The sequence below is a fragment of the Empidonax traillii genome, unplaced genomic scaffold (assembly GCF_003031625.1).
Source record: "Empidonax traillii isolate 1590-97213 ecotype Southwest subspecies unplaced genomic scaffold, ASM303162v1 scaffold402:size526523, whole genome shotgun sequence".
Classification (NCBI taxonomy): domain Eukaryota; kingdom Metazoa; phylum Chordata; class Aves; order Passeriformes; family Tyrannidae; genus Empidonax; species Empidonax traillii.
Window position 1 is genome coordinate 451297 of NW_020955595.1, and position 13106 is coordinate 464402.

Genomic DNA, 13106 nt, shown 5'->3' on the forward strand with positions numbered 1-13106 from the left:
TGTAAGAGGTCAGAGATGTATAAGTAAACTCAAAGTGGAGGGATTTTTTGTGTGTGGTCTTTTTTTTTTTCTTCTCACACCATATAGGAAGCAAAATTGTGGCACAGTCATTAAAGCAAAAATATACTGTCCTAAGGTGAAGATTTTGGTGATTTATGGAAATAATTCCATGATGTATTAAGGGTAATACCATAATAAAAAATGTAACTGCTGATCTGAGTCCCTTTGCTGATGGCTTGTATATATACAATGGTAGTTGAAATCTCTACAGCCTACAGATGGCATAACCTTCTCCAGCAGTGTGAGCAGGTGATGCCCCATACTGCTCTTATTGTTTGGAGGCCATGGTACTTCACTGAATGTTTGGTTTTGCACACTAATATTGTATCCAAAGCATTTGTGGGTTCAAAGTTGCTTATACTAGTACACTACTGGCTAGTATGAGTGATTATAGATGTTTTATCAGCTTTCCAACTTCTTGTCTACCATTTTGAATAGTGTAGGATCAGCTGGAATATAAGACTGTTCATGCAAAACTGAAATGAAAGCCAGGACTAGAGGATGAAATCAGTCTTACCCAAAGTGTTATTATCCAGAAGAGCAGGAGTTGTTTCTTTCAGTGTGCTGTACTCACTGGGGCCAGGCTGTGTGGACTCTGACTCAGAGCAGGAGCTTTTAGGCAGATTTTTTGGGACTGAGGAAAGAATATGTAGTTTTGTATGTGTCAACTCTCTACTTGTACATATACTACTTCCAAAAAAAGCACATTTTGAGGTGGTGCTAACTATTTTGCAAAATACCTTGTGTCTCCTGAACTCTGGCTAGTGATAACTTCCCAGGGTAGCACATCTCCACTTCAATGCAAGTACATGTATTGGTTTATTAAGAATGAACTGTTTTCAGAGAATGTCATGTTACTGTCACGTTACTTTACTTGGTTTTTGTCCCCTGACTTCTGGTGCTGTAGGGGAAAAGGTGAAGATGGGTGTTGATTTCTTTGTCAAAAATCAGATGATGCTTCAGTATAAGCTTCCATTCAGACAAACATTTACTTGGTGGGCTCACACACGAGCTGCCTGGGCACTCTTCTTGCTTCTCTTCCGGAGACAGCAGATGGCTGAAGTGGGAAGCTACTACAGTTAGTCTGACTACTGAATAAATGTGTATAATCACACTTAGGAGCTGATGCAGCTTTCTTGTACAGACCATAACTTATTCCTATCCTACTTACTTTGCCTTCCTTAAGCTCTGCCAACTGCAGTCAGTTTGTAACTTTTGTTGGAAGGCAGTTATAGAAGAAACAGAATTCAAAAGCTTAATCCACACTTGGAGTTAAACTAGCTTCAGCACATCAAATTGATAGTAGAAATTTAGTTAAACTGACACAGCTTTGGAGTTAAAACTGCAACATTTGGCTCCAGTATGGAAACTAGAGATGAATGTAATCAGCATGAAAATTTTAAGTGACTTGCTAATGTACAAACTTTAGGTAATGCAAAATGTGGAGGAAGATAAGGTGGCTGAATCTTGACTTTCGTGATGGTGGTCCAATCAGTTGTCTGTACCCCATCTCTTTTCTGTACTTTTATAACGTAGGGTCTAAGTTTTGCTTCTGCTCTGGCAGATGTCTGTCAGGGCAGCCTTTCTGACCCACTAAACTACTCACTGGATCCCATAAATTGGCAGTAACCAGACCTTCCTGACTGAACTGGGTGCTACTGCTCAGCAGCAGGACAGGTCTGTGTTAGTGTACGTTTCCCGTTACAGTTCACTGGTGCCTCAGTGCCCTCTGCACCAGTGCAGCTGCTGGTGGGAAATCCTTTAGCTTAGAATGGGAGGGAGCTGAGCCAGGTGGCTTGTCTTTAAGGGCGTTAGGAAGAGAAGTGTGGCCTGAAAAAAGACGGTGTGGAGGATGGAGCAGAAGACAGTATCCTTCTCCACATGGAACCACTAATAAAACTATGGTATTATGTTGTCTTGTGAGGAGTTCCCTCATTGTTAAGAAAAACTAGCTTCATACTTTATTCTGATCTATACCTTTATGTGAGTGCCCCTGGTGGTGCAGTGGCTAAACCGCAGCGCTGTCAACGCCAAGATCCGGGTTCAATTCCCGGTTAGGACACTCCCCGGGCAGATGGAGCTCGTTAGCCCTGTAAGGCAATCCATCTACGTCCTGAGGACCTCGCTGCCACCATCCAAGCTTGCTTGGCCCCGGCAGATGAACCTCAGGATTAAAGGGTGGGCTCAGTTCCGCGCACACTGTGTCTCACCTAAAAAATCCAATGCGCAGGCTGGAAGGTGGAAAGACCTTCCCTGGATCTTCGTTCGCGAAGACTGACCATTACTTTACTATTAGCTTTATGTGCAGCAGAAGCAAAACAGTAATGTGTATCAGCTAGGAGTCTGTTTCTGTAGGTGATAGCTCAAGCACTTTTTTTTTTTTCCCCGGGGGAATTTTGTAATTTTTTACATACATTAGAATTTTTAAAAAATTTCTTCTGTTCTAGAGGGTACTTTAACCTCTGGACTACAGGTTATTTTAGTCTGAAGTAGGTTCTATAAAGGGTAAAGAAACATCCTTTTACTCACTCACACCTCAGTTAGAAATCCTTGATCTTCAGATTATGTCTTGTGCTCCAGCCGATTCTATTACCATTTACCTAAGCAATGGATTCAATAAATGAGTAAATATCCTTGACTGAAACTACTTGTGCTTTCCTAAGCCTTTAAAGGGCCACAGGTACTTTTTGGAGTCACTGCCTCGTGGAGCATGTATTGCATTCTTGGCTGCAGTTGCTAGAAGTGGAACAACTTGCAGTGTCAGAAAACAGTATTTTAAAATGCTGAGCTTCTTATCTGAGAAAAAAATGCCAAGTCCATAAATTGTGAATTGTAAGGAGAAGAAATTATCTGTGTTATAGGGAATGGCTCTTCTTTAGGCGCCTCACTAACTATAATGAAGGAAACAGCCCCTTTCACCAAGTCCTTGAAGTTGAATGTTTTCCAGATTGGGTCAGCTTAGAACTTGTCCAGCTACTGAGTGTAACAGGGAGTGGTGCTGGTATGTGTTTTCACGGTTCTCCTATTTGTTTCATTGTTTTGCTGAAGCAATATTGACTTGTGTGATAATGCATAACGTGAAATCTGAGATCAGCAAGGCTGAAACTGAAGCTTGTTAGTCCTCGAACGAAGGGGGTGGTGCTGTTCTGCAGGACTGTGGTGCTTTCTGGCTGAATGGTAACGATACTGGTACGAGTTTGGTTGCAGGAAGTGGACTCCTGGGAATGTGTTCTTGAATTCTTCCCTGATGTCTGCTTTTTATTGGTCATTTGGACCCTTGCTTCACCTTTCTATACGTGCATTTATTTCTGTGACAAAACTGTTACTCAGACTTCCCTAATGGTGGCTGGATAGGAAGTAGCAAAACACTGTGACATGGTTTTCTCAGTAAAGTTCACTGATGCTAACAGTGTAGCAGCTAGAGCTCTGTTTGCTAGCCAGAGCATCCTGTGTGTTCAGTGTGCATGCGTATCCTTATCACACTGGAGCTACGGCATCTTGCAAATAAACCTTGAAGCTAGGGAAGGGATAAACAGGTAGGATGAACATACTTATGTACCTTCATCTATGGTCATCTGTAAATCTTGAAATCAGGAACATGCCTGGATCTTTCCTTCTTAGCCTGTTATTGAACTCTTGCCTGGCCGTTCAAGCTCAAATAGGACCTTCACTGGCAGTTGAATCACTTGTTATTACATCCACTTCTTTGTAGCTGGCAGGCACAGAAACTGAAATTGCAGCATTTCCTAGCTGTTGTTACTCCAACAGAAATCTTTGGGCTGCTGCCAGCTGTTATAGGTGATCTGCAAGCAGTAACTAATCAAATCATCTGCAAACACATCTCCTCACAGTGCCCCAAAGGGAAGTTTTTGCTGAACCCCAGTGCTAGATGACACTTCTGTCTGCTATGAGTTTCACTCAGGTAGAGTTTGACCTAGGAGTTGAACCAAAACTCATCAGCACTTTTCTGAAACATTAAACAAGCCCAAGTATTTGACCATGCCTACATTCAGCATAAGCAGTGGAAGCACTAACCAAACTCTTCTGATCTGATAGGAGGACAGACAGAAAAATCTGATATATTTTGTGGCCATTTGGAGAGTGAGAGCAGAGATAGGTGAATGAGGTGAGACAGGAGAGCTAAATAACATGAGGTGTAGGCATTTGGTTTGGTACGAAGAAAAAGCTGAGAGAAAAAGGAAGTAGTGCTGAAGGTACTTGCTTAAAAAATAGAAAAGCAGTTTCTGGATGGAGGAATTGCTGTTTACTGAGATGATCAGCTACTAGTGTGGTGATAGCCCTGGAATAATCTGTCAAACTAATGGCATGTTGAGTCATTCAGAGCTTCTCAGCTTGTGGAAAAGAATCCTAGAAAGACTTGAAGCTTGACACAGATCCAGTCACCCACGGGTGAAAAAGTTTAAGCTCTAGAAGCCCAGCTTGCAAGTGATGGCTGGATCAGTTACTCATACTTGCTGCCAGTGAGCACATTGGTCACAGGGATCTGAAACGTGCTGGAGAAACGCTAACAGAAACCTGTTTTCTATATCCTAAAATCTGATACCTTTTATTTTACTGTATATTTAAAACTAAGTTGACAGCTGGTTTAATAACAATAAATGAGCTCTTTTTAGCTAAATGAATTGGAAATCTTAGTCTGCAAAGTTTCTGAAGAAGTGTATTGGGGCAGAGGACTGGCATAAGAAGGGGTGCCGAATCTGATTCTTGAAACACGTTGAGCTACTAACTCCTTCTCTTTCTCTCCTTTCTTGCTTTTGGAAAGGTTTAAGTGTTAGTTCTTCAAGGGATTTAATAGAAGTTGTACACCTGTTGTAGAGACTTTGATGTTTCTGTCTGGAATGAGTACTTTAATAGCTTACTAATGAACACACCATTGCAGTTACTGTGAAGCAACTAATGTAGATTTGTCTTTTTTTTTTTTTTTTGTCCAGTGGTCACAGGAGCTACTGATGGGATTGGAAAAGCATATGCAGAAGAGGTAAGAATTCTTACTAGTTGAACTCTGTCTTGATCCTTAGCAAGATGCCATCCTATCTCAACTCTGTCAAGCAGCAGGTCATATCCACATACGATATCTTGACAGATATCTCCGGAGAAAGACGTCTCCTGCCTTGCTTTCCTCTGGTAATCAACCAAAAGTTGTATCCCTTTTTGTTAATTACTTCTATTTGTGAATTATATTTTTGGCCCTTACCTTGTCCTAAAGCTTTTATTTTTAACATTTTTAGTTGTTAAAATAATTAACTTTTGCCACCCTTGGTATTTCCTCTTGTATTTTTGAGCACTGACTAAATGGCATTTCTAGCTGCCAGCAGTATGTTTCAGTTATTTCCCCTAGTTCATAAAGTCTCTGAAACTGGGTTTTACCTTTCTCTCTTTTGCTGTACTTTCGCTCTTGATGGATATGTGGGCTCCAAATATGGTACTGAAATGTATTGTTTAAGACAGAAAGTGCCTGTTAGTATGGGGCAATTTAGCCTATAAGCCCAGAGAACATCATGACAAATAGTGCCGACTACAGCAATTTATAGCAAAAATAATTTTCAGCTCAGTATTAGTATCAAAGTAAACCTGTCTGTACTCATTTTTGTGTTCTCTGAAATACCAGCATGACTTTGTGTGAGATCAGCTGTGAGAGATTCCCTTTTTCTTGATCTTTTTTATTTGTTTTGTTTTGTGAGGCCCACGGGGAAAGTGGCATTCCTCTTCAGGGGTAATCCTTGCCCTTCAGATTTCCCATCATTCCTATGTGGCCTGCCACCTTCATCCCCAGCCCTCAAATTCCTTACTGTGCAGAAAGTAGTACCTCATCCTTCTGGGTGAAAGTGGAGCTGGGTGTAAAAGGAATTAAACCTGGTCCCAGTAGCACCTGATACTGGCGTATTGCTGACAGCTCATATGTGCCCAGTATTCCAGTTACATGGCACTGAAGCAAATGATGCAACACTTAAATTTAACTGCCTCGAGCAACTGGAAGGAGGTCACTGTGCCCACAGCGTAGCACTGTCAGGACAAAGTCCTCTGGCGTGGGAGACACCCCTGAACATCATGGGAGATTAATTTCAAGATCTGTATGTTAAATTACAAGGGAAATAAAACTGCAGCTTGCTTATGTTGTCTGGATGTCTCTAAGAACTGGGCTGCTTTTGAACATGATGTGTGGTCCTGGCAGACCCCTGCATTCGAACCCCTCTTAGGAAAACTATCACAAGTATGAGATACTGATGGGAAAAGTGCCTGTTACAGCTGCTTTGCTGTGGCTGCTGTAGGCACAGAGCACCCCAAAGGGTACAAACACTCATTCTTTGGCTACAGAATGAAACACACTTTTCATAAGTTGTATTTATCATTGTTACTTATGTATTTATTTAGAATAAAACACAAATCCATCTTATGACAGCTTAGATGGATGAAAAATACTTCATGAAGTTAAGTGTGGATGCAGGGTGAAATGTGGAATACCTGAAAAGACTTCTCAGTCTTTAAATTAACTCTAGAGATATCTTCAGAAGACTGCCAGCAGAGTCTTGGCTTTCTACTGGAAATTCCCTTCTGGTTACTATAAATGCCACTGGCATATAGGTGCTTGGGCCCTGATGGCTGTGATTATAATCATGCAGACAGCTTCCTTCTCCTTGGAGGAATTTGTGAGAATTTTAACTGTGCATTGAGAATTGCCTCTTTGAAAGTTTGACATGGTCTCACCAGAAGGTGATGGAAGAGTGTTATGGGTTTGTGGATTCTTGGGTTATGCTCTGCTCTGTAGTTTGCTTTCCTTTTCCAAGGGAAGAACAATTTTTGCACTCTTGCAGTATTAAGGTGTTTATTCTTTTCTCAGTGCTGATGTCTTTATCATCACCAGACCACTATTTATTGCCCCTCTATCATTGTCCACTGTTTACTTTTGAAAATCATTAGTTAAAATTAATCTTAGATGTATGCTAGTGATAAACTAGAGGTTGTGATCCCACTGCATTCTGCAGCACTCTGCTATGCATATCTGTTTAGTATCACATGTTTAGATTGTCTTGCTATGCCTACTCTAATAAGAGCTTTAACTTCGCTTTGGTGGGCTGTTATTGTCATTCTTCTCCACCCTGGAGAGAAAGGACTTTAACAGCAGCTATGTTTTGCTACCAAAGTGGAAAATATGGTAGTCGCTAAAATGGCTTTTAGAGAAATCAAACACCTACATTCACTGGCTCTGCTAGAATGGTGATTCTTGCTTACATCATTCCTTAGGCTACAGGAGTATCTTCCCAACGTTTACTGCTTTGCTTGAGTTTTTATGTTTAGTTTTAAGGTCTTCTCATTCAGCTTTCTCAGGACCCTAAGGACATTGGCCAGAGAAACAAATATAATGACAGGTTATCTACAAAGCAAGTGGGTCTTCCTTGATTCTTATATAAAATGTTATTGGTAACTGAGATCTCAGGGATCATTATCACACTTTTGATAACTCTGTTTCCTTTTAGATCTCTACCAGCGAAGTCAAAGTGCTCAACAGAAATTGATTGGTTGCATCAAACTGCTTAACTGAACTTGCTGTTGAGTACTGTATCTTTTCCAAGTTTGATTACTTTTCTTAGTGGTATTTGTTGCTAGTTACAGGGTTTTACCTTGGCCATTTTATGTGCTCTGTACTTATAACTCTACTTGCCAATGGGTTTCCATTTCCAGATTTCAGATGTACTTCTCAAAGTGCATCCCTTTAGTGTGAACATGGCAGTGGTTTCTCTCAAGTTCGCTCTTGTGGCAGAAGTTCTCTAAATGTGTTGAGGTTCCACTGACTGGATGAATTGGTATCACTTTACTTCCTTGGCTTTTGAGATAAGTACAGCTGGATACTTTTCCATAAAATTGAAGTAGCTACTAAAGCAATCTGAGAGCCCAGAGGTCATGACTGCTCAAAGAGCAAACTGCATGTCAGCAGTCTGGAGCTTGCACCCATGAGGAAGGCTTTTTGGCCTCATGGTACCACAGTTATTTTGGATTCTAAGTAGATTACTGTCAGATTGTCCTCACAGATTGGGTAATCAACGCCTTCATTTCCTTGATCCTGTGGGATGAGTGCTGTTATGCCCTTCTCCCCAGTGCCTTCCAGGCCTACTGTTGGCTCTATGAAAAATTTGTTCCAGTGAGGCAGATGTTTACGTGCAGGTGGATGCATTCATCCATTTTAGACAGTCATCCTTTTAACTCTGTATCATTTCCTCCACAGAAAGCTTTTAAGTTACCAGTAAAACTGAACTTGGCAACTGTTTGTTAGTGGTTCCTATTGTATCTCTGGTTTCACCACACCTCACTCTGTGTTCACGAGATGTGGTATGAGATTTCTACTGCTTAGAGATCACACGTCGAAGTGAAGTATGGAGTTCACTGATGGACTTTCTTATACCTCACTCTGGAAGAATCACTACTGCTCTGGATACTTGTGGTAGAAAGATAGATGAGATTAAGTCACTTCAGGTTGTTGCTTTCCTGTGCTGTGATGTTGTGAGGTTTTAGGGTGATTTTTTTTTTTTGGTTGGTTGGGTGGGGTTTTTTTTCATTTTGTTTTCGTTTGGTTTGTTTTTCTGTGTGGGTTTTTGTTTGTTTGGTTTTGGTTTTGTTGTTGTTTTGCATTCCATTGGAGAGCCATTCTCAACTGCTTCCTAAGGCAGTGAAGGAGTTTTATTTGACCAATGAGAACACACCTGTTTTTTATATATAGGTGTTAAGTGTCTGAAAGGCAGATCACTGTGAGCTGTAGATATATTTTTTCTACTTTTCTCTGGAAGGGGGACTTACAGTGGTCACATTGTTTTTGTTGCAGAGTAAATCAGTTATGTAACTGTATTTCTGGAGACACTTTTCAATCGATTTGTTAGATCCCATTTTTAAACTTGCAGCAGTGGGTCTGATTTGATGACCAGGGTACACTGGCCACAGGTTAAGTTCCACAGATAGCTTCCCTAAAAGAGCTACAAGAGTAATTTAACCTTTATACCTATGATTATCACAAAGTAAGAGTGGAGCCTTACTGAAGGAAGTATTGAGTTGCAACATAGGTGTTCAAATGACCACAGATACCTTAACTTGGCATGTTAAACTCCGTTATTGGTAATAATGTCTTTGCTCTGACTTGCAGAGGTGGTGTAAAAGTTCTGTGAACTATCTGCAGTTGGTTTTGTATTTCATAAATGTGCCTATCCACCTGTATGAGATGACTGAGAAGATAATAAATTTAGTGTGAAGGGAATTAAGTGAGAAATAGCATGGAAGTATTTGTCTTGGTTTTCCCCTTCATGTCTCTATTTAAAAATGTATTTTTCCAGGCTTGCTGGTCATATATTGCTGTGATTGATGTTTGATAAATTTTGCAATTCCTTAAATTAGGATACTAACTTGGAAGTGATTTATGACTATTCTAATGACTCTTGTTTTGTTTTGTTGCAGTTAGCAAAACGTGGAATGAAGGTGGTTCTAATCAGTAGGTCAAAAGAAAAACTGGACCAGGTTTCTAGCGAAATAAGTGAGTTGAAAACTTTTCCCTAAACTTTACAGACGTGCTTATAAATAAATGCAATTGCATGTGAATTTCATACATGCTTTTATATATACAGCTCTTGTGCACGGTGCAAATGTTACAGATAAAAGTGGTAAAGGCCTTGCAGATTAGTTTTATAGGTGTTCATACTTAACTTCTGAGAACAATAGGGCTCAATTCTGGAGTAAATACTCCGAAGACTGTTGGTGTTCCATAAGAATAGTTTACCAGGCCAGACCAAAATATTACCTACCTACATAGTAGTTGTCTAAAATCATAACAAAGTGAGATACATGTAGCCATTATTTCATCTGAATATTCCCTCAGCTTGAAGCAAGTTTGGGCTTCAGCCATAAGGATAGTTTCCTGGTAATTCAAAAATTGTTGAAAACATGTTCTGTATGTCACTTGCTGTCTTATCGAGTATACAAATTTATTGTGAGTAGCTTCCCCCTTCCTCCCTCCCTTTTGTTTATTTTGAATAAACTACTCAAAGATTAGATTAGAGAGCTGTAAGCTATTTTGAGATGATGATTGTTCATAGCCATAGGAATATAGGGAATGAGTTTAAGAACCTGTATTAGAGATTGTTTCTTCAGTAAGTGTATAGTAAATGGCTGTAACGCAAAAATAAGGGAGCAACTTGAGTATTCCCATCACAAATGTAAAATGGATATTTGTACAGGATCAGTTAGGAGAAAGCTTCCTCAAGTCCCATGTTGACAAATGATTTTCCAATCAGAGTAAAGTATAATCTAACACACAAGCATTCCTCTTCCAATCTATATCTCTTTTATTAAGGCATATTTCATGCAAGGTTATTAGTTTGTGCAGAGTATGTCAGATAAAGTGAGAAATGTAGCCATGTGAAAAGGTTTTGATAAGCAGGAGTGGGAGTTGTGTACTATAAAGGAGGTTTCTCAGCATAATGATTGTTGGGTAAAGAAACCTTTAAGATTATGCTTCTGTGTTACCCTCCCTTGCCTTGCTTAGGCTTTCTTAAAATGGTCTGTGTACATAACGCAGAAAACTGTTAAAAACTGCTCTCTTTCCAAGGAGATAAATGTATCATTTTGGCTTAAATTTGTTAAAACTTCCAGTGAATTTTTTAGTGCTTTACTTTAAATCATAATTTAGTAAGTCAAGTCTCAACACACTGTCCTGTACTAAGTTATAAGGGAATGCTGAGTGAATGTAGGCGTGACTGAAAAACTCATGGACTTCAACTTGCCTAACAGTAGCTGTTATGTTAGTTCACTGAAAACCAGGGCATACAGTTCTGTTGATATAAATGCCACTGTCTCTGATTTTTTTTTTTTGTCCAATGTAAGATGGCATATGAAAGTGTCTTCTAGTCATAAAATTCTTTCTGTGTTTATGTATGTTTAGGTTTGAGAGAGCATTCCTTCTTAGAGTGAAGTTGTCATCAAGTTTGATCTTCTGCTGATTTGGAAGTAATTGGTATTGTTCATTAGTATCCTGAATTTAAGGATGTTGTTTCAGTGTCTGGACCTACCTGTGATGCTCTAGTCAATACAGTCACAGGGTAAATGCAACAGTATAGGTGTCACTGCTCAGGTAACCTATGTAACTACTGATGCTTACCGCAAATACACGAAGAAGCTACAACAAGGTGATCTTTTTGGTGTTCCACTGCAGTAGCTGGATGGTTGTTTGCTGTGTATGTGGGCATATGCAGTCACGTTTCTTACAGTGCTATATAAAGTTGTTTTGCTAAGTAAAGCTATAATTGATAGAAGTTTCTACAAATATCTTGTTCTGGAATCAAACACCTATGCATGAAGTGACGAGCTTTCTGAAAGAGGTCATAACTCTTTCTGTAACAGTCTGGAAATGTCGTCCTCCCTGGGAGTTAAGCGTATGCTGACAAGACAGATAAATCTACTGCTTCAAGCTTTTGTTACTTTCATGAGAGCTGCTGGGGGAGTTCTTCAGATTAAAAGGTACATGTACCTATGTGAAGCAGCCTGTAATACTGCTTCTTAATTACTCTTAGTAATTACTCTTAGGCCTCACCCAAACATTTTTCTGCTTCCCTTCTAAACCATTCTGAAATGACTCATGTTGGGTTTTCAGAACACTTGACAACACTGAGCTACTGAAAACTATTCCTTGTTCATTGTGGCATATGATGACGGATTAGGATAGTCTGCATAATCAAGGAAGCCTCAGTTGCACTTTCAGATCCTTCTAGGTTAGGTTTTAGCTGGACAGAATTTTCTTGTATTGTCTCATGTGGTCTCTGCAGTCTGTTCATATAAGGTTGGTGAGGTTTTTAGTGTGAAGACTGTAACAAGTTGAAGTGGTTCCATTGCAGGCTCCTAAGGTAGCTTTAAACTTCCTTATGGTAGTCCCACCATTGTTCTTCAAATTGACATGGGCTTTCTCCTCTTGAGTAATGACTCTAAATCACTTTAAGGAAGAATAACTGTTTAACTAATTCCAGTTCTTTGAATTGTGTGATTCTGTGCATGTTTTCTGTTTCCTTCTTGTTTTGACTGATCAGTCCTGCTTATCCTAGTGAATGGATAGATGCACTCTGCCACAAATAATGAGAGGGCTTTTGAGGATCAGATAAGTTCATTCTGTTTAAGAAGACTCTTTTCTTCTGCTCTTAGGGTATACTTCTGTTAGGAGTGATAACTATATACAAAATGAAAGTTGCATAACCACCATCATAAGGGAAATAGTGATATATCTTTCTGCATGTTAAATGCCAGCTGACCTGGATCTGATTTTTTTTTAATGTGGATATGCACATTAAACTGGCTGAACTGATGTTACAGGAACAACAGATGTTCTGAGCTTGCGGCTCAGTTTGAGCAACAAAAATTAATGGGTTAATTACAAGTAGTTAAAGACTTTAGAAGACTTTTCAATGTGTCTTCAAGCATGTTTTAAAGCTAAATTTTTTTGCAGAATACTTAGGTGTTTTAGGATTTGCCATGATAGAGAAATTCAGCTTTTTGTTCCCTAAGAAAGAAAGTATAGGCCACAGACTGAAGAAAAAAATTTGAATTTCCTCTTCAGTCATTATAGACTACCACTGTGTGGAATTATTTAAGTTTTATGGAAGCGTATTTGATCTTTTAATCAAGTTGACATGAACAAACACAGATAATACAAAATGCTTGGTCTAGTTTGGTTCACGCTGCTTCACTGTTTCAGCACCTTTTTAAAGTGTCTGTTGTGTTACATCGTTAAACACTGGTTCCAAAGGTTCAGGGAGGATCAGAAAGAAAACTTCTCTGTGAATGGAGACAATTATTGTTGCTGCATAACAAGGCTGTTCCTTGATTTGCTGTATTTAATGAGTATGGTCCAAGACATCTCAAGTGCTCTGTGCCAGCAGAGTGAATTTGCAGGCAGAACAGCTTCAGTTACTGCCCTGCTGCTGAAAGGTGTGTTCCGAGAAGACTTGAGAACTACTTTGCTGCAATATGAAGAATGTAGTGCAAACCAGACAACCAGAGAA

General features: G+C 39.6%; 1 protein-coding gene across 1 annotated transcript in view; it reads left to right on the plus strand.

The window, feature by feature from the left end:
* Positions 1–13106, plus strand: part of HSD17B12 (hydroxysteroid 17-beta dehydrogenase 12) — a 97820-nt gene that overhangs the window by 28927 nt on the left and 55787 nt on the right. Inside the window, 2 exon segments of the mRNA XM_027893691.1 lie at positions 5013–5059; positions 9520–9595. Of these exon segments, the coding sequence (XP_027749492.1) occupies positions 5013–5059; positions 9520–9595 (123 nt within the window).